This window comes from Apis cerana, linkage group LG9, assembly GCF_029169275.1.
Source record: "Apis cerana isolate GH-2021 linkage group LG9, AcerK_1.0, whole genome shotgun sequence".
Taxonomy (NCBI): Eukaryota; Metazoa; Arthropoda; class Insecta; order Hymenoptera; family Apidae; genus Apis; species Apis cerana.
Genome location: NC_083860.1, coordinates 8,674,119 through 8,695,946, shown reverse-complemented (window position 1 = coordinate 8,695,946; position 21,828 = coordinate 8,674,119). Strand labels below are relative to the sequence as shown.

General features: G+C 41.2%; 1 protein-coding gene and 1 long non-coding RNA gene across 8 annotated transcripts in view; one reads left to right on the top strand and one right to left on the bottom strand.

Annotated features, from left to right (window-relative positions):
* The window catches only part of LOC114577871 (uncharacterized), a 131,041-nt gene extending 112,149 nt beyond the window's left edge, over positions 1–18,892 (bottom strand). For 2 of the 5 annotated variants that reach the window (XR_009831151.1, XR_009831152.1), the window contains exons 1-4: positions 18,678–18,883; positions 3,764–3,982; positions 2,582–2,681; positions 2,327–2,506 (exon numbers count right to left, since the gene is read on the bottom strand). This is a non-coding gene — a long non-coding RNA (uncharacterized LOC114577871). Of the gene's footprint in view, positions 1–2,326; positions 2,507–2,581; positions 2,682–3,763; positions 3,983–18,677 lie in introns of all 5 variants that reach the window. The other 3 variants (XR_009831153.1, XR_003698281.2, XR_009831150.1) reach the window with 3 other exon arrangements.
* LOC108004171 (neuroligin-1) overlaps positions 1–21,828 on the top strand; it is a 240,568-nt gene that overhangs the window by 202,288 nt on the left and 16,452 nt on the right. For 2 of the 3 annotated variants that reach the window (XM_062079429.1, XM_062079430.1), the window contains 3 exons: positions 3,731–3,928; positions 15,392–15,507; positions 19,363–19,595. In XM_062079429.1, coding sequence (XP_061935413.1) covers positions 3,731–3,928; positions 15,392–15,507; positions 19,363–19,595 — 547 coding nt within the window. The remainder of the gene's footprint in view (positions 1–3,730; positions 3,929–15,391; positions 15,508–19,362; positions 19,596–21,828) is intronic. The other variant, XM_062079431.1, reaches the window with a different exon arrangement.

The following is a 21,828-nucleotide window of genomic DNA, read 5'->3' as shown; positions in this document are numbered from 1 at the left end:
AACAAACGTGGCGGGTTAAATATCTTAAATTCCACGTCCTCTCCGCGGATTTCATTCGATAAACGGGAGTACATTTTCGTCGAACCTGAAACGAAAGAATTAATTTGAAGAGAGTCGAACCGGTGTTGGAGCTGGTTAATTGACATGTTCCATGGGAAATTAATTTATCGGCGATCGTGCGCCGGGAAAATTGTCTGCGAATTCAGGTTCCGGTCGAAAGAAATTCGTTGCACGTACCTCGCGTATCCCTTTTCCTCGCGGCATCCTTTCCCTCCTTTGCCCCCCAGTTCCATTTCTCGAAATTAAATGTAAATTCCTATATTATTCTTGGCAATTTCGCTTAATGTCGCGCCGTCCATCGAATTATTTCGCCAACTTCGTACGTGGCGAGACGTGCCTGAATAACCCTCCCCTTTTATTCGGATTTTCGCCTGGAAATTTTGTTCAACCCTTTCCAACGTGGCGAAGAGCATTTGAAGAAGCGAGAGAAACAGATACTTTTTTTCGCCAAGAAGAGCTTTTTTTTTCTTGTAATATTCTTTTGTTTAACAATTTCGTTTAACACGGCGAAACGAGGTATTATTTGAAGCAAAATTGCGTATTTTTAAACCTTTCTCGCTTCTCTCTCTCTCTTTATTCGATGTTTTATTCGAGCGAAATTGTACGACTATTTGAAATTTGAGATTTACTTGCAGTAAAAGTAGACGGTAATGGAATTATTTTTGAATTTATTATTTTTATTCCCCTGCAAGTTTGTCTGTGCAAGATTGCATTAAATAATTATGTTTTATATCATTCCCGAGTATTTTCGTTCCTTCGTTCTAAAAATGAAGAAAATAATTTCCACCGTATTTCCATCGTACTTTCGAGCACTTTGGAAACTTAAGAAACTAACTCGGTTGGAGGAGGCACCGGTGCTTCGAAGAACGGTGATATTTCACGTGAAGTGAAACCAATAACTCGCTAAAACCCCACTTCGAAAAACTGGGTTATCACTTAAATTAAAAAGGATTATACTTTCGATTCTTGTCGATTCTATATCTGAATTGTACACGACGAGATGTCGCATCGACGTTCCCAATTGATTGCGAGAGAATTCGCGACATGGTTTGCAAGGTCAGCATAAAGCGTGAACCCAATGTGCGTCAACATCCAAACTCGAAACGTATTAATCTGGAAGACTGTTGTTGGGGGAGGAGGGGGGGCGCTGAAAAGATTGAAATTAATTCGCAACTTCCAATTGCAAGCCGAAGAGAGAGTTTTGGAAATACCGATTTTCCGATATCGTTGCAGACGATCGACGAGAACACCGAGATAATTCACACTATTGTTTCAAGATCGATTGTGCGCTTTAATTACTTTCAACGAGGCTTCATCAACGAGTAAAATAGCCAATGAATTTTAGAATTTTACGAAATTTCGTCGTACCGTCGTTCGCTGAAACAAACGAATGAAATTTAATAATATCGTTACCTTGCGCAATATTTATTAAGCGTATTAAATTTTTGTAAAATTATTCTTTCTTCCTAGATCCTTTTCTAAAATTTTTCTTTGAAGAAAAAGAAAATCCAAATAATTTCGAAAAATAGATTCTTTCCACCAAATCGTTACCGATTTTCCAAATTACAACTCAACTTAATAAATTGAAAAATATATCTCAAATATATAACACGTTCGCCAAAAAGATTGCACAAAGATTGGAAAATTATTCGGCCGCTACGCAATCCCAAAGCAAACGAGAAACCTTTTTCCTTCGAATCCACGATATTGAGAGATCCGTCCGCGTGACGTACGTTCCTGGGATCGCATCAGTTTTCCGCAAAAAGGATCTTCGTTCACGGATGAGCGAAATAGGTCAACGTCATCCCACCGCCTGTTTCCCCGGAACCGGTGCCAAACCGATAATTCGGCTAGCTCGTCGACAGTGGTGGAAAAATGCGAGCGCCGAGGGGACAAAGCGGGGTCGGGGGAGGGAGGGGGCAGTTTAGTCGAAAGGAATTTCCAAGAGAGAAGTCATTCCGTTTATCGCCGCGCAAACGAGCAATCGCTGGGGGGATAAAATGGTTAAGGGTGCGAATCGAGTCGTGTCGAGTGTATTGTCCGAATTTTTGAAAGGAACCTCCACCCTTCCGCTCCCCTCGTTTCACTCTTACTTGTTTATTCGTTCCAAACGAAACCAAAAAGGAATCCGTTTCTTCTTTCAATTTGAAAAAAAAAAAAGCTAAATGACAAAGCTAATGCTAAATCAATACATTTACAAAGCGTGTCATATATATATATATTGCGTTATATAACATGTGAGAATATGTTAGAAATATAAGAATACCTGTTCTCTTTCTTCTTTCTTCTTTCTTCTTCCGATGCTGTTTCACGCATCTTTTCACCGTCGGTTCCAATCATTGTAGTCCAATAAGACCGAGCTTTTCAAGTTAAAGCTTCTTAACTGGGTAGCCGGTAGGAAAGTTTAACTCGAACATCGAAACTCATTAAACTCTTTATTGCTTCGCTAAGTATCGCAACAGATGTTTCCAAGTTATCATTCGGAAGTTTGACTTACTGTACGCAGTTGAATTATCGTTACCTCTGTTTCTCTCCATCCCATCCCATTTCGAAACTTCTCCCTTTGTTCCAACGAGGCTCTTCTCTTCCCCCCTCCCTCCCTCCTCCCCGATACGCAAACTCTGGAAAAAAAATATCGGATAAATCCTTATTGGTGGTATTTATATATCGGCGCAACGATATCTACTACGCCGTATCGGGGGAAATAAAAATTTCAAATCGAAAAAAAAAAAAAATCGCAAAAATCGGGTGCATCGGCGTTGAACATTTTTAAACGGAATAAAAATATTCTGCCCGCGTCAACGACGCGTTCGTTAATAATAGTGGTATTTATAGATATTTTCAGACGTGGATGATGTATATAGAGAGGAAGAATAAAAAAATATCGAAGAAAAAAGAGGAAAAAGAAAAATCAAGCGAGAAATTCACGGGAAAGCATCGGGTCCAATTAAATGGCAATGAATCCGAATTCGGCCGCGTTCGCTGATCAAATAATCGAACGATTTATTCCCCTATGGCGGGGTGTTCTATTTTGCATATCATGGGGGGAGAGGGGAGGAGTGGGATATCGATATCAATCGATACCGGCCCATTGAAATAGTATTTACGGATGAACGGGATCGTGAGAAGGAGCGGGAAAGCAGTGGCTGCTCGGTCAAAAGTGTCTTTCGCAGAGGGAGAGAGAGGGGGGTTGAAGTGGCTTCGTCCCCTTTGAAACGGGCCGCCACGCTCGTTCCTTGCGCCTCTGCCGGCTTTTCAACAGCGGAACGAGCCCCTGTATTCGTTTACACGCGTTTGCAGGCGGATTTAAGCGGAGGATGGGAATTCGAATCCCAGTCTGGGTCAAGAACAGCCGTTTCGAAGCGATACCTTCGCGTTTCTCGAAGTCGTTTTTCAAAGTCGTGGAAAACTCGTTCGAATCCGTTTATTTCCATCGCTGAAACGAAATTCGAAGAAATTGGAGGAAATTGGAGGAAATTTCGTCGACGAACGAAGTCAGGGATGGAAATGTCGGGTATTTTGAAATTGGAGTAGAGAAGAAGAGAGAAAAAGTATTGGTAGCAGGCGATAGGTTTTTTAACGCGATTCGAATCGGATCTAATTAAGAAGGAGTCGCGGTACTTGGTGATCGTGACGCAAACAAACATAACCGGCCTTGTCTCGATTACAGGCTTTCTAAACGCTAACACGGATTCGCACTTACGCTCGCCGGCGAATTACGGTCTGATGGATCAAATCGCGGCGCTCCATTGGGTGCAGGAGAACATCGGCAACTTCGGCGGCGATCCTAGGAACGTGACGTTGATTGGACACGGTACAGGGGCAGCCTGCGTTAATTTCTTGATGACCAGCCACGCGGTGCCAGACGGTGAGTACTTTTCTTCTTCTCCTCCTCCTCCTCCTTCTTCTTCTTCTTCTTCTTCTTCAATTAAGAGCAAAATAAGACAAAAAGAAAGAGCTTTACTCAAACTTTTCGTTCGACAGACGTGTGAAATAAAAAATAAAGTAAAGTAAACGTGTCCTAAAATCCGAAGAGAAACACGTGTTTCTCGCGGGAGGATTCCAACGATTTCGGATGATATCGATAAATTTTAAAAACGCCGCGATTTCATCAAAATGCGCAATTCATAATAATGTTTGTGAATCGTATCCCGTTTATAAAACGGTTAAATTTCTCGACACGTATTCCATCCGAATCCACGCGGCCCGTATTTTCGAAAGGAGAGTAAATACATATCCGACCAGATTTCGATCCATCACGCCACGGTTGTAAAAGAGAGGCGAGGGGGGGACGTGTTTGGCGAACGAGAGATAGCGAAGGCGAGGGGTGGTTTATTTGAATATTAAAAGCACGAGTTAGCGAGTTAGATACGGGGTGGAAAAGGTAGGGGGATCAAAAGAGAGGTTTCTTCGGCCAGCCAGAGGAATCGCGTCTCTTTAATCGAATCACGGGGTAATTCACCCCGCCTGTCTGGGGTGGGCCGCGTGTGTTTTATTCGCCCGACCGTTAGGAATAATTAGCGTCGGACCACGGACTAACCCTTTTAACAACCACGTCTAGAAATAACCGATGGAATATCCAAGATTAAAGCGTTAAACGTAAACGAAGGGGTGAATGGGGCACGGGCCAAGCCGTAATAAAAAAGAAAAAGGCAGCTTCCGGCGAAAGCTCCGTTTCAAGCGGCGCGCCAACCCTTTCCTCGAGTCTCCTCCAGCCCTACAGTCTGCTCGAATTCGCCGATAAAGGCCCACCCCTACGATAGCAGTATCCACGACACTTTGTAACCGGGAAAATCGCTTTGGAGATCGTTCTCACGTTTTTTATCGGCTTCTTTCACTGTGAAAGAAACCTTTCTACGCGAAGCGAAAGGACGATGCTGCTATAAAATGTTATTACGATCGTGTCATCCTAGGATAATCCTCTCGCTCTCGCTATAGTTCAATTTTATATCGTAAGATACTTTGACTTTCCGCGAGGAAAATTGAAATTCATTTTCCAATGACAATTACACCGATCCGAATCGACACGTTTAAACATCTTACTCTCGATTCGAGCTCAATTCCAAGTATCGCTTTGTACTCTGTTCTTGATTTTTCGTCCTACAGTCGAATTCCCTTCCATTTCTCTTCTCACGAGGCTGGAAAAAAGCGTGAATCGATGAAAATTATAGAAGAAGCTAAAAATTCTTCGTTAATTGCCAAAGAGATATCAGAATCAGGAGGTTCGCAAGGAATCTTCGATTTACGCGATCGAGTTAAATTTTTTCGAAGCCCGAGTAAATCGAATATCGATCGAGGAATTAAAAATTAAAACCCTTTCGAAAATCATTTCTCGGGTCCTCGGTTGGTCGCGTGAGCGGCCAAGGTGTGGTCGGGGGTGTTTCAACGCGTGGAAGACAAATCGATGCTTGGAGGGTGGGGGAAAAACAACGAAGTAATCTGGCCAGAGGGTTCCGAGCTTATCGCTAACCCGACCTAACGATAATTCCCTACAGTTGGAAACTGCCAATGGGGGTTAAACCAGCTGATTCTATCCCTAATTGATCACGTCTGGCAAACTACCCTCCAACGCTTGTCGCCAACTTCATCTTTGGATGGAATTAATTTTAATATGCGTATATACGAATATATACACGAAGAATACCTGAAGAAAATTGGATGGCCATAAGAGGTAACTTCTATCGGAACTTCTTCGAGCAAGTTGCGGAAGGGTACAAAAATCTTCTATCCTTTAATCATTCTCTAATCAAAGGAACCTTTCAAAATTTTATTTTCAAATTTCCTAATTTTCTACGCGAAGAAAATTTATCAACAGTACAAACCTTTCAAAAAAAAATCCATCCCCGTTATCTATCACGAAAATCATTATTATTATCCACGAAATGTCAACTTTTTCCTTTCTCCTCCCTTCCTCCTTTCGAGATATTTTACATCCTCTCGACGATCAACAGGATTTCACACGCCGTCAGCCAACAAATTTCACCCCATTCCCGTGACGATAATCCTTTCGCGGAGTCGCGAAAAAGAGGGGGAGGGCAACAAGCGGAAAGGGGAGGGGAAGGAGAGGGTAAAAGTTGCGGCGCCGCTCGTCGGAGCAACGGCGGTGGTTGTCGAGAGGCATTACGAGAGGGGAAAGGCTGGTTTAATGAGTCCGCGACCAGCAAATGCCACGCAACGCCGCTATTTGTGACGTAAAATGCGCCGTGTAATTTGCGCTGATGGCATCACCACCACCGAGTTCCCGCCCGAACGGTGAATGACGGCAATCCCGTTCAGAAGGGTGGAAATCGCGTTCGCTTTAATGGGGAAAAATCGAGGCCTCGATTCGTGTCTGCCTCTATCCTCCTCCTCCACCCTTCATTTCCCTCTCCTCCTTGCCCCCGATATTCTCCCCTCCGATTACAAATAATGCCACGCACGTCCGTTCACCCGTGTACGAATTTGCACTAGAAATCCCTATCTGTCGATGAAGAATTGTAAAGCTAGGAGGCCCTTCGACTAGGCTTGAAACACTACCTGTTTTTGTAAACCGATCGATTACCGTTTCCTCTCTTTCTTCTCGTGGTTAAAATATTTTTTTTTCTTTGATTTAATCGTATTACGATTGTTAATGATTATAAACTTTTTGCAATTTTTCATACGCGATGGGTAATTACGTAAGAAATAATCTCTTACGATAATTTGCGAAATCTTTTCTCCACTCACGGATGTATTTCAGAAATCGTCTGTTCCAGGGAATATTTGTTGTAATATTTTCTCGCTGTCAGTGGGAGAAATTAAACGGATTACGATTCGTTGGCGCGCGAAAAATAGGGATGGAAAAATCGTTCTGATTAATAAAAAGAAAAAAAAAGTGGTGGGTAACTCGCGAAAGGTTATGCATTTCTTTTTTTTTTTTTTAATTACCCGGGGAGAGGGGTGAATGTGTCTGGAACGCGTGCTCTAACGAATCTAACAGAAGGCTTATCAGGGGTTGGCTAGGTTTTATAACGTTTTCCTCGTGTGATTTATACGCTGCAACAACGAGCGCACGAGTGTTTAATCTTAACACGCCGTCTGTCATAGGCGCACAACAAAACTCTCCCTCCCCGAAGTGTTATTTTAAAAAACTCACGCGTGATTCTAGTAAATCAATTGTTCCTGTTCAACCACGTATCGTAAATAGTGTTAAGAAAAATGGTTTACCGACATGCAACACCTGATTTCAATTTTTGTCATTATCACTTTTCCAGAGATAAAATTAATTTGTATAATGTACTAAAATCTTAATAATCTTTCAGCTCGTTCGGGTGTGAGAATTCGTGGAAAGATCGGCTCGCGATCGAGTGGAAGGGAACATGGGAGGAACTCGGGCGTGATAGCTTAAATGTCAAGGAGAAACGTTAAAATTATCACGGGCGATCGACTCGGAAATCGGATCGCTGCCTCCTTTAATCGGTCATTCCCTGATGGGTTCTAATCCATTCAGTTTAACCTATGCAGGGAACCGGCACCGAAATGGATAATGTCCGCGGTTAGGAACTCTCTATCAAGTGGCAGACCAAACAGAATCGGTATCAGCTGTTATCCACCAAAGGGTAGATTGCACCCTCTATATAAATACTTCGACCCTGCCTGGGAATTTGCCAGAATGCTTCGTCACGAATTTCAAATTGCGCGATCACCGATTCGAAACTCGAGAAAAGGGGACCCATGCTAAAGATTCTTTTCTTATCTTTATAATATACGTATATATATCGTGCTGAAGGATATCGAACTAATCTAATTTTGCAGATTCGTGATCTATGCAAGTCGTTTACAAAGAATGTAACTTCCCCTTGAAAAATTTCCTCTTTTTTATTAGGTTGTTCGTAATTTTAAAGTAATTTTGTTTTTCTTAGCGACAAGTATCGCTAGTTTATCCAGCCAACTTCGTTCTTGTTGTTATTATATATTTTGAAAGTTCATGGTTTATTTATAAGAAAAACATTCGTTTGATTCTTCACGGTTGTGTTTTTCGTGCATGATAATAAAGATGTAAGACCAAAAGGAACATATTTTACTTTTTTATTACCGAAAAGAATCCTGTTCAGATAAGAAAAAAATTACGCCAACTCTATGGAGAAGGTTTATTAACTCTTCAGTGTCGAAATTGGTTTTCAAAATTTCGTTCCGACAATTTCGACATTAAAAATATGCTACGTATTTTTGTAGATTTTTTAGATTTTTTAACTCTCCTTACGTTGGATTGTGTTTGTCGTGTCGAAAGAATATCATTGTATATTAATTTGTAATTCGTACTTCAACTTGCTAAGAAAATTATTCGTCTGGTTTTTCGTTCTTTCGATCAACGTTGCAAGTAACGAGCAGATATCCAGAGGATATTTACGAAGGCCATCTTAAAAAGCCGATTTCACAATTTAACTTCTTCTCTTTTAGATATATAATATAACGCATCGAAGAAGAAAATATAATCGAAATGATCATCCTCGACGAAATTAATCGAGAGTTTTAAAAGTTGATGCGATAAATCGATGAACATTTTTCAAAACAGACCAATAACCTTCGCGGTTTCGCGTCTATGGAATGTATGATATCAACAAAGTTGGATCAATTAATTTGGTCGTCCAATTAATTTTGCCGCTAATCGCGGGGAAGGTAGAAATATCGGCTTGCATTGTTGGATATTGTAGTTCGATTCTATATTATGTGTTCGAAGCAAACAGCTACTGGAATTGGGGGATGAAAAATGGGCCGATCTCTGTGAAATTCTCTTATAACTATTTCCAGCTTATTTCCACTTTTATCACGGTGTTCTTTGTTCTCACATTTTCGAGAGAGGAGAAAAGGGAAATCCTTTAAATGATCGGTCGTTGTTTATCGCTTCGAAGCGGAATAATCGGCAAATTAGGAATATACACGGATGTCAGGCAAAATTCGACACTACAAATCATCCGTTAAATCATCCAACCACTCTGATTAATCCTTTGGGCTCCATTCGTCTTACTAATAAACTGTCTGCGATGCCATTTCAGTTTGAATCTACAGGTACAGGTACAGCGACGTATTTCGCTTAGTTGTGGAACGTGTCTATGTATTCCTTCGTAGCTTAACAAATTCCCATTCCGAAAACAAATAAACGATTTATTTATCTGAAAAAATATATAAGACATATATATTTTAAAATTTCAGAGAGTCGCTCTCCCAATTATTTCTCCTTAGAAAATAATTCGTCTTTGACCAATTTGACCCATTTTCATCACGTCTCTTCTTCCACGTTAAACGCTCCATCTTGACAGCTTGCATGGGCAAATCTCCATCCGGATATATTTCTCGACGACCAAGAGATGTATATGTATAGAGTGAAAAACGTAGGAAGAGAAGAACGGCGAATAAAAGCGCGGATGAAATCGGTTGGCTAACGAGGTCGTTTCGCGTTTCGCGCGCTTCTGACCGTGAGAGGGGAAAGAATCTGTGGCGCATCGTCGGCAACGAGACGATTTCTTTCTTGGTCGAGTGCCGACTCGAGAGGAGAGAGCGGCCAACGAGCGTATTCAATAAAACATGAGTGCAGCGCAATCGATGTTATCGGCCCAGTTTCGTTTCCCTCGATTAACCCTTAGCCTGGAAAATCGGTTGTCACGTTGCACAAGCTAATCGTCGCTCCTGAATCTCAATTGATATCGACGACCTTCTTCGTCTATCTATTTTCGTCTCTAAGAATATCCACGTAAACATGAGAAAAATCTATATTAAATCCAAGGTTTTTGCCAACAATCGATTTTATAAATGACAATATTGATTCCAAACGTTCTTCCGTTATTCCACGAGGCATTCACCTTATTAAATAAGTATTAATTGTAAATTTTCTAGAATATGGCACCATTATTCTCGCTCCACGTAAAGATGCGAATAATCGATTGTATAGATGATAATATTGATTCCAAACGTTCTTCCGTCGTTCCAGACATTCAGCTATTAAATAAATATTAATTATTAACAGAAATCTTTTGTAGAATATAGCATGGAATCACGATTTTATTCTCCTCCAGGTACAATGGATAATTAAAAGAAAAATCTGAATTCGTTTAAATTGTTGGTTCTGTTCCTAATCGCCATGACGCATCTTCGCAAGGCATCGAATAGCCAGAGCAAAGGTTGGAAAACTTGGTTCGAGAATGGGAACCGTTATCGGCAAGAGGGGGTGGAATAAAAGGATGTGGGGAGAGGAGAGAGCATGGAGCACGAGATAACGTGGACTTAACGAGGCGCATCGTTGGAAAAAGTTGTTCTCACGACGCCCGCGGCCACTTTTCGGTACGAAAGGGCGAAAGGCGAGAGGACGGAAGATGCGGAGGACGGATCGATATCGGTGTTCGACTGCCCATTACCATGATACCGTGGAATGATGTACAGTCGCCGGTGAACCATGCACGAGCCTATGCACGCGTGGAACGCTGCATCTATTACCATCAACCTGGCAACTCGAGGTCTTCAAAGGTGGCACGCTAATGAGAATCGCTGTTGAGGGAGGACCAGTATCGATTTAATTGATTCTTCTTCTACCTCCGAGTTTCCTCTCGAATACTGTTTCGATTCGAGCCACGAGGAAGGAGGAAGTTTAATTCTTTGGGCGTTTTCATCGAATAAAAAGTGTCGGGTTTCGAAAACGAATTTAAAAAAAACAAAAGAACGAATATTCGAGCAATTGGAATTATACCGAGTTATATCGAGACGAATATGAATTATTTAAAATCGTTTTCTATCCGCTCACTCTTTATTCATGCGGCACCGATTTGCCATTTTTTTCCTTTCTTTCTCTCTCTCTCTCTCTCTCTTTTTTCTACAAGTAAAATAAACTTTTCATCGTTAGTCAACCACAAATAACTCGACGCCTGTTTGTAATTGTTTTGCATATTCTAGTCCGTGACTAATAAATCTCCCCATTTCGTTACCCCGGCTATCTATCGATTAATTCAACAAGCCTTGCAATTATCGTGCTTTCTTCGTCGATACGTAATTTTAGAATCGTTTCCTCCGAACAATTTTTTTTCCTTTCCTTTTTTCTTTTTTTTTTTGAAATTCACAAATTGATGAACGGTGTCGCGCGAACCTCTCTCGGACCTTCTCCCTCCTCGCGATGTTACATCATCGTCCGGAAAATAAATTGGTTATCGAGGATTCTCGCTGTGGCCGTGAATCGCGGCACCGGTTAATAGGCGGGCCAAGTCGATAGGAAATGCAACTGGAAAATGCACTTTTCCGGAAAGATGGACGGAAATGAAATCGAAACGAAACGAGAATCCCTTCGATGCTTATTCCACGTCCGATTGATATCGGAGGAAAACGAAATCGAGCGCGATATGATCGAGAGAGAGAGAGAGAAACCTTCGAGTTTTTCCTTCAAAGTTTTCCTTCGTCGCAGAGAGGACAAGAAAGGACGAGGGATGGAACGATTAATAGGATGCGAGACCGCGAATATTCGCGCTCAAGATTGTATTTATAATGGCGGGAAAAGAGGGAAAACTTGTTCGAGTGGCCGGTTAATTTGAATATCGAGCGTGGACAAAGATTCGTAGGGGAGATAGAGGGAGGGACAAAGAGGAGAGTAAGCCGCTTCCGAGTTATGAATATTACCAGGGAACGTAAGCTTCCACTTGCTCCAACTTCCTCCTCCTCTATCCCTCTCTTTGATCCTCCTCCTCTTGTTTTCCTCCTCCCGCGGGGAAGGCATTGTCGTCTTCTCGAAACGCGACGATGCTGACAACTGCCACGGTTGATAAGTTAATGAGCTTGGAACGAAGGAACGCCGAGACGGAAGGAACCGCGTTGAACGGTTTCTCAAATATTTGCCACGAGCGTCCCTCGAACCGAATTAATACCCGTCGGATTTGTCGTATTTTTATATCGTATATACATATATATACGTTCCCTGGTACAATATTTATACACGCGTTAATTTAGGCAATGTAACACAAATATAGAATTTTGAACGAAGAATATTGAAAAATATATTTGTGCGCAGAGATACAGGTGTTTTCGCGATCCCCAAAAAAATCCCCGATTATTTTTAATTGAAAAATTGTACGAAAACTCGGAATCGATGAGAGGGATTTTTCGTATTTTCGTTATTTTTTCCCATTTCAACGTTTCCCATTTTTATTGGGGAAAGGGGGAATGTTTGGAAGAAAGGGGAGCAATTTGAAGTATGCGTGATAATGGCACGCGTTACCACGTCGACCCGTGTAGGTTATCAGGATAATGTACGTCACAGAAATTGGTTATGAAACGTCGCGGCAATCTTTTCTCCCGTATTCCACGCGTTCTGAATAACGAATAAAAACAATGCGTCAATTTATACGTCAAGCTTAACGGTTAATGGTATTGCCACAACGGATACGATGAAATATTCCGAAAGAATATGTCGCAAGACCGATTTCCACGCTCGATAAAAGAACGAATAATAATACGTCTCGTTCGAATGAAACAAATTTGAAAAGTAAAATTCGTAACGCGAAGATTCCATCTCGCCTCTATGGCATCCTCCTCCAATAAATATTCAAATTTCGAGAGGCAAACAAGCTTAAGACTATAAGCTGCAATCTCTTCTAGCCGCGATATCGATTTTGTTAAGTTTACCGTGCAAGTGGAGAGTACGTGGAGCCAATCGTTGACACGATTCGTTTATTAACCGTAATATAGAAAGTGAAGCCGAGGCAAGTTTTAAATTCGAGAGGTCTCAGTGTGTCTCAAAGTGTGGCAGACTTTGATGAACGTTAGGGTACGCCATCTTGCTTGCTGTCGAACCGGAAGTATGCATATTAATGGTCGAGTTGACAGATTAATTTTCCCGTGAGTGGATATCGAGCAATCACGTTGCATAATAACACTTCACCGAGTTATCTCTGCTCCCATGCGGTTAAACAGAAATTGCCAAGAAGAAGATCATCTTTTTTTCATGAAAAATTATCAAGTATCCCACTCGTGCAAAAAAGAAAAAAGAAAGTGAATTTTTTCTTTTTTATCGCGTCTCGTAAAACTTTATTCTCGAAACATTTATTTCATCTCGAATCTCGAACGAGAGAAGACACTGAGACGTTAGAAAGATTAAACGTATCGATTAATAACCGATAATGAAGCATCTCGTGGATATGTATATATATATATATACGTGTTCGATAACTTTGGATCACGTTGCGTGTACAGAAATACACTTATTGTTGATTGGGGAAACTGTCATTCACCGAGTATTTCGTGTGACTGACATATACTGACAAGGTAAAGGGATACACTGAAATCGGCTGAATGTGAACGTTTGTGCCAGTCTCTGCTAATGGATCGACGCACTTCGAGAGAGAGATGATAAGTATCGTCCTATTCGTGCAAGAGTCTCGTATGTGTATCGACAGCCTTCATCCCTGCAGGAGTCGTTCTCTTAGACGTGTGCCATTGACGATTATCCTCTTATCTTCGGCTCATCGAGATTAAACTAGCGTAGCTTGCAAATACCCGTTTCGCCTACATTCCACAATCAGGCCATTCAATTTTAGCTCCATAACCACCGAACCGTAACAAATACCGGGGTTAAATTTTCATCGAATCATTCGGAATCGAAACGCTCGATTCTCGAAGACTTTTAACTCGATTGAAATATATATATTTTATTTCTTCTCTTTTCTTTCCCTTCCTTTTCTTTTCTTTCTCGTAACATTCTTTCACAACTCGAATAAGTCGTGAGAATTTCAGTTGACACAACACGAAGATGAAACGGAGGGTTTTAGGTGAATAAAGCTCGTCCAACTTCATCAAAGTTTTACGAGATGAAACACGAGTTCCATATCCAGTTTCCAGCCGCGCAGAATCCTATTCAAGCTGGTCGGCTGCTCGGAACACGGAATGATTTAGAATTTATATGTGTAGGAATTACGGATAAAATGGCGTATTAGCGAGTAAAGTAAGAATTATCTAACTTGGAGGTATCAAGGGGTCGCTTCGCTCGTAACATTCCTCCAATCCAACCTAAATTATCCCCTTTCTCTTTTCCTTTTTCTCTTCTTTTTTTCTCTTCGTTCCCTCGATGCACGATCGATCTTTCGGAACGAAACACAGAGAAACCCGTACATAAGGAGGAATTCGCGAATTCATCAAAGTATCCAAAACCTCTCAAGTCCTGGGTAACCTTTTGGTCCCCTGGATATGAAGATTAACGACTCCCAAGTTGCCGATTAAACACAGCCGGCCGATTTTCGAGGGAGGAGGGGAGGGAGAAAGCCGCTTTTGTCTAACCGCGGCGAAACAACGTTATCTCGATCCTTTAACGAAGCCAGCCGCAACTGTGATAACACCGGCGGTTGCTTGAAAACACGTATCGAAACCTTGCTCTCTCTCTCTCTCTTTCTCTCTCTTACTCTCTCTCTCTCTCTCTCTCTCTTACTCTCTCTCTCTCTCTCTCACTCGAAACGACGCAGCATCATTGGATCCATACCGAGATAATGATGTATCCCTCGCTAACTGTCGCGATAAAGTAACCCGACGAAAGCTCGGGCTTTACCGATACGAAGATTAACGACGCCCCAGGATTTAAGCAAGTTCCGCGAGGAATCCTGTTTTATGGATATCAAGGCTGATAAAATCGCGACATCGCCTTCGGGGAAATGCGACGGAGAGCTGTGCACGTCGCGTGTTCCGCTTAGATACACAGTTTTCACAGGAGTGAGTCGAAACGGGATTTCGAAATTTTCTTTTTTTTTTTTTTTCTTTTTTTCTGGATTCTCTCCCTTTTTATTTTCGCGCCGATGATTTATGGAACGGAGGAGGATAAAGCTGTTTGGCAAACATTTGGGGCTAAGCATTTTCTTCTTCTCCCGCCTCTCCCTCGGCCGTTTAGAATCCTGTCTTTAAACTGCTACACGCGCTGCTTTCATGCCAACTCGAATCAATTCGTGGTAACGCGAAGATGAAGTCCGTCTCGAGACGGGTTGATTGGGTTGATTTCTTTCTTTTTCGCGATGTTTCGTAATGCATATCGCGTGTTTCGTAGAAGAATAGACGAAGAATCGCGTTGAAATAGTTTGAAATCCTTATTTGAAAGATTAAAAAACGCGTAATCTCGAGCTATACAATAATCAATATTGTGCAACTTTTATCTGATAAACCTATCTAATACACATCTCTAAAGGACAATCAAGATATTCAAAATTTTATTTTTCCAACGATCAAGTTATTATTCTTAACCTATTTTCATTCCTTTTGATTCTTCTAATCACGCATTTCGAAATCACGCGCGCACATCGATTCACGAAAGATTAGTAAACGGTCTATCCGGTCATTGCTTCCTTTTTAATTGTTGCAGGTCTGTTGTTTCATCGCAGCGTTCTAATGTCTGGCAGCGCGCTTTCACCGTGGGCGCTCGTGAGAGGAGCCGCAAATTACGCTCTGCAAGTTGCCAAACATCTAAATTGCTCGTGGGTGAGTATTGCCCGGAGTGCATTACATTAAGGTCCCCGGTTCGACGACAACTCCGAAGCAAATAAACCCCCGTCAGACATTCCCCGTGAGAGAAACAATTCTCCCTCCCTCTCTCTCTCTCTCTCTCTCTCTCTCTCTCTATCGTCTTCTCCCTTTCTACGCGCACACGTGTTACACGCGACGAGCAACCACGTTGTTTTTCAGCTTTTTAAAAAATCCTTTCGAAAACGTTATAGAAGTAGGTTACTTCGGGAGAAATTATTATTTTAAAAGGAGATAAACAAGTGTAGGTACGGGATAAAAGCGTGAGAGAGAAAAGGGAGAGAGAGAGAGAGAGAGAGAGCAAATATTTTTCGGATGACTGAATAACTATTTATCGAATACGTCAATCCTGCGTTTTATTTTATTTTTTTTTCTTTTTTTTTTTTTTTTCATATAACCGGACGTGCGCATGAATTTTATACGTATTATATTTCCGTGAAATTTTTTGACGAAAATCAATATTTAAACTTCAAAAGTTAACATCTGTGTAGGGATTTACGCGAGATAATGTTACAACAAATGCCCGATACGTTCGGGATATTTATATTTCGAGACGTTTGTGAAAAACCGTTCAAAAAAAAAAAAAAAAAAAAAAAGAGAGAGAAAAAAGGGGAAAAAAGGAAAAATAGAGGGGAAATCTAAAAATAAAAGGACACCGCGGGGAGAGAGAGCACAAAGAAGAACACGAGCACAATTGGATGGTATCGGACGCGCGCTAACAGTGATTAGAACAAAAGCGCACAAGGGACGTTGGAGCGCGAAAAAATAGGGGGATCGAAATGCGAAACATTGGTATACGCTGGCAATCGAGATACACGAAGGAAAACATTTTGTCGAAAAATGGGACATCGTCCGACATTATTTTCGTCCGTGTATCGCGAATACGTTTAATTGTATCGGACGGCGCGGGGTATTTTTCGTATCGAGATGCGTGCGCCCGGAACGCGTTGCAACGCGTCCAAATGTCCCTTCGCGAGGGGAGGCGACGTCGCCGCCATCTATCCCGCGCGTATTAGCTTAATTGAAACGCATCGTTAATATAATTTCCAGCGCGTGAACCAACCGACGTAAAAACATCGCGTTTTTTCCTTCGATAGATTAATTTATGCCCGTTTTCGGACCGCTTCCGTTTCCGACTTTCGTTTCGCGTCCCCTGACTATCCAGTGAATAATATAACCAAGGAATGAGAATTGCGCTTGTCGCTAATTTAACGAAAAAATACAAATCGTTGAAGATTCGTAGAAAATTTCCCCCATATAACTTTTCGAGAATGAAAACTGACGATACGGGATTGTTAAGTCACGAGAGAGGATCCGAATCGAATTCCGATCGGTATATAATTTCCGTTTCCGTGGAAAATTTTCAACTCGAGATTGCGGGATCTGTGCGCAAAGGTAAAAAAAAAAAAAAAAAAAAGAATCTCGATTCGATCGTACGATGTCAAGAGGCAATACGAAAAGCGCCACGACTACTCGTACGTATCCACTTCTCCGTTCCCCTGTTCCTCCCTACGTTGAAACACGTTCTAGATAGGGCTACCTAAACAGCCTCTCGATTTCCAACCGATTGAAAATAACGATTAAACGCGGAATCGGGCTAAGTGCGGCCCAATTGTTTCCCGGACCAAATTCTCCGCCCTCTGAAACCGGATACCCGTTGTTCCGTTTGTCAAGAGGCGAAAACGAGAGAAAGAGAGAGAGAGAGAGAGAGAGAGAGAGAAAGAGAGAGAGAGAGAGAGAGAGAGAGAGAGAGAAAAGAAAAGCAAAGCGATCGAAATGGAAAATGGGATTATGTTATGCGAGCCGATAGCCGGGAATCACCCCCAAAAATTGATCGAATTTGTTACGGGAGAAAAATGACGAAATTAATTTCATCGGTCGGATTTGCGGGCCCAAGGATTAGAAAGGGGTGCGAGGGAGGCAATCATCGATTCGAATTCGAGTAGCAAACTTCGCGTTTTTCGTCGGCGACGTATCATCGTCGAAATTCGACGTTGAATCGAAAATAAATCGAGGATCCGTTTCGTTTTACGCGCCAATTCGTCATCCTCGAAGATAGAAACCGCGATGGAAAAAAAGAGGGAGGCCCTCTCTGCAAATTTGTCGTGTAATCCGAATATTATTAAATTCGAAAGAAATCTCGTTCGATCGTCCGCGTTTCCGAGCTTGAGCCGGGATCAAACGAAAAGAGAGGAGGGCGAGAGACCTCTGTCGGTCTAATTTTACGGTTTAGCTGCGCGAGAATGTGTGCTAAAGCTGCAGGCGAGAGGAAACCAATCACGGAGCGAGAAACGAGGCCGTGGCACAACTTCGACCCCCAAAAATTCCCCGGCGAAATTGTCAAACCGCCCCCGTCCCCGGCCCTCGCCCTCCTCCTTTTCGGCCCGCCGCCGAAAATTGGAAACTCCTCCGCGAAATCGACGTTTCCGGCCAGCACTCCGGCATATTAGGGCGTCGATTAAATTCGTTAAAGCGACGAATCGATGCTACCGCGCGCAAGATTGACGAAACGGCGCGGGGAGGAAGGTAGGTGTTCGTCCCTCCCCTCCGAAATTTCCTCGACACACAGCTACGATCGACATTCGATTGCGGCTAGCCTACCACGAGGTCTGCCTCGAGCGGAATTTCCAAAGGCGATTACAGGGCCCTACTACAGTCGCTAAAGCGATTCATTTGCGCGTGGCCGAATTAAAGCGAATCGGTGCATCGTCATTACGGTTCACGGTTAACAGAATTCGCGTTTACCAATCGCTGATTCACCTTATATTGGAAACGTCTGTGAACGCGAGCCGTGTTTGTAACGCGCCTTTGCTCGCGGAACCATTATACGCTTTTGTCTACGAAATATTATGCGATTTGATCGATTATTATTCTATCATATACGCGTACGGTTGAATCTTAACTAACACTCGAATCTTAAGTAACACTCGCGTACGTTCTTTTTTTGATTTTTCTTTACCACAAACGAAGTATAGGATACGAATATTTATTGTAATATACGCGTACAATATCGAACGATAAATACATATATTTAATGAATAAACGAATGAGGTGCGCGATTGTTATTATTTAACTAATTATTAAACGTTGGTTGATAATAAATGTTAAGAATAAATTATTTCTCTTACCTTATTAATTTGCGTCGCGCTCCGATGTATCTCCGTCGAAAGTCCAACACGGAATAATGCCTTTACATTAGAGGTCGTCGCCGTAACCGTTACGAAGTTCGACATATAATACGTACGACGCAACACGTATACGACGTGTATATAAACACGCGCGATCTTTGTCGATCGTACACGTACAATACGACGTGTATATAAACACGCGCGAACTTTGTCGATCGTACACGTACAATACGAAGAATAATTTAGCGATATTTTTAATTTTCATTGATTTGTATATTGCAATGATTCGTTACAACAATGAATGTGATTATATATATTATGTAAATATAATAATATATATATTTAATATTAAAATTATATTTAAATATATATTTAAAAATTAAACGCGAATTTAAATATTTGCAACGTTAATTTTCGGTATTGTTAAGATATTGTTACAGTTGTTAAAATATTCTAAATGCCACTCCAAATTCAAGCGAAACAATAATCAATACTATAATAATAAAAACGAACAAAAGCAAAAGAATTTCTATATTATTTCGATACGTAACAATTTATCAATCTTTGCATTATTCTATTGGAGAATTTTCTACACGTCGTTTGCCTATCTAACAATATGCTCGCAAGGCATTTTGTTTCGTTCAAAAAGAAAAAAAAGAAAAACTCACGTGGATTATTTGTCCAGGCCGCAAGTGATTCTCAAGCGTTGCTCAGGTGTCTGAGAGAGGTGCCATTGAACGCGCTGGTTTCCGTACCCGTGAAAGGATTGGAATTCGCGCCCGCCTTTGGACCCAGCGTGGACGGAGTTGTGATTGATCCAGGGGATCCCGAGGATCAAGACTTCACCCTGCAAGTGGACACGATCAATACGTTGAACAACATTTTACTGCGGAAGGACGTCGTAGCGAAACTCTCGAGGTACTCTTCTTATGATCTTGCTCCGTTTCCTCCTGCGCTTTCACTCTTAATTCCTTCCGCCTCGTTAGAAATTTTGCGCCATACTTGAATACTTTAAACGAGAAAATTAGAATTGAAAGGAAGAAGCGAAGAAGATCGAAAATATTTTTAGGAATAGAGAACGAATAGAGAGGAAAGATTTGTTAAATTTTATAGCATATGAATTTCAATCTCGATGAAAGCGCACGATAAATGAAAATCTTTTCACAATTCTCTGATATAATTGATGAAATTTATAAAACGGATTCCTTTTTTATATATACATATATTACGAATTTCAACTCAGTCGATGTAGAATATTCAAAATTGTCATTAAAAGTCATCGAAATACTTTTCTTCGATATTATAATGTATAGAACAATGTCAAAGATTCACAAGGGGAATATCAGTTCGAAGATAAAGTATTCACAGAGACATTCAACGAAGTATGTATTAATTTTAACGAATTCGCAAAATTTATTATCAAATATACGATATAACAATCCTATTATATCATCAGATAGAATTTAAATGAAACAGTGGCGTCGTTACGTTGGTTAAACTAATGCGTGTTAATTGAGAAAATTCGCAGGAAAAAGTAAAAATGACTTTCTCTTATTCGGCACGTGAATTGTGGCCAACAAGCACGACTCGTCTTTCTTTCCTCTTTCCTTTCTCCACGTTCTTCTTCGCACGTGCTTCACGTTTCTCATCTTCTCCTTTCTTTTTTTTTCCTTTTTCTCGTTTGCGCTCGTTTTATCTCATGACATCTCGCTGTCTTGGCAAATCTCTGCCTCTTTTTATTTCCCCTCTTTCCCTTGATCACTCTCTCGCTCCGCTCTTCTTTTTATCTCTACTTTGAACTATCTACTCGTTCTTATTTGCTTGTCACCGGCTTGTCCACCCTGTCCCCTCTCTCACTCCTTCAAATATCTTACTTCCTTTTCCTTGAAATATCTTTTCGAGTTTAAACTCGCTGTGCTTTTGATCTCGTTAATTTGCACGATGCAAATTTTAACTGAAATTCATGCTCAAGTAACTCGAATAATCGACAAAAAATATTCCAATTATCCAAAGATATCCTTTTTTAGTTTTTAAAGTTTAAGTTATTTTTGCTATTTCATGAACTTTTTAATTCTCCCTCCTTCAAAAAATCAATATTTTCGAGTCGTCAGTTCATATGTATCATAAATTTTCTTCAATCGATCAGAAAGTCCACTCAATATTCATTTTAAACGGCTTAAATAAATTTCCCTCTCCTTTAATCTTTCATCCCCTCATCCCCTTTCCATTCTTCGTGTTCGATCACCTAGTGAAAGAAAAAGAAAAATTCGGTTTCCTAATTTCCGCTTAAATTCGTTCCTATTCATCTTCCGCCCCGCGATCTCTCCATTCCGCGATCCGCGTTATTTCTTTTCTCACCCACGCAACGCAACGCGTTTACGTACAGCACTTTTAATTACTCGAGTTTCCTCTTAGAGGTTCTCGTTGTCACGAGACCCCTCCCTCTCTCTTCCTTCGCCGCCCATCGTTCCGTCGCCCGTTCAGTCAAAACGTTATTCCGCCCACGCTGAAGTAATTTAACAATTGCATCGCCGTTTAGCCAGCCAACAAGGGTGTTTATGCGGGGACTCACCGCCACGGAAAAATGTTTTCGCTCGTCGGTCGCTCGCACAAAGGCTCGCACGGCGACGGCGAATAACGAAATAACTGCGGGGAGCTAAGCGTGGCTTAATTCCATGAATATTGGTTCGCGAGAACGGAAAGCGACGACGGCTGATTGCTTTTCGTGAAAAAAGAAAAGAAAAAGAAGACGAAGAAGAAATTGAAAGAAACGATGAAAAATTCCTGTGAAGGAAAAGTGTTGAAGCAAGACGTTCAATATTTTTGATTTCTTCTTGATGATTCGTTGGAAAAAAGTTTGATTGACTCTTTTTTTTTTTTTTTTGGAAAAGGAAGAAACGTATATTGCATATATTCTCTCCCTTTTTTTCTTTCGAGAACTTCGAAGTAGGGGAAAAATTTTGATTTACAGTTTTTGATCATATCTTATCGATCTGAAATCAAACATCGAAGCACGTATTCTAATTTATATTCAGTAAATCACCAATCCGGTAATTGGGAATTAAAATTAAATTTTGATACGACTACAAAACGCGACTTCGTCCTATTTAATCCTCGCTCCTACGAAGCTGGCTCGAAATTAAAGCAAGAG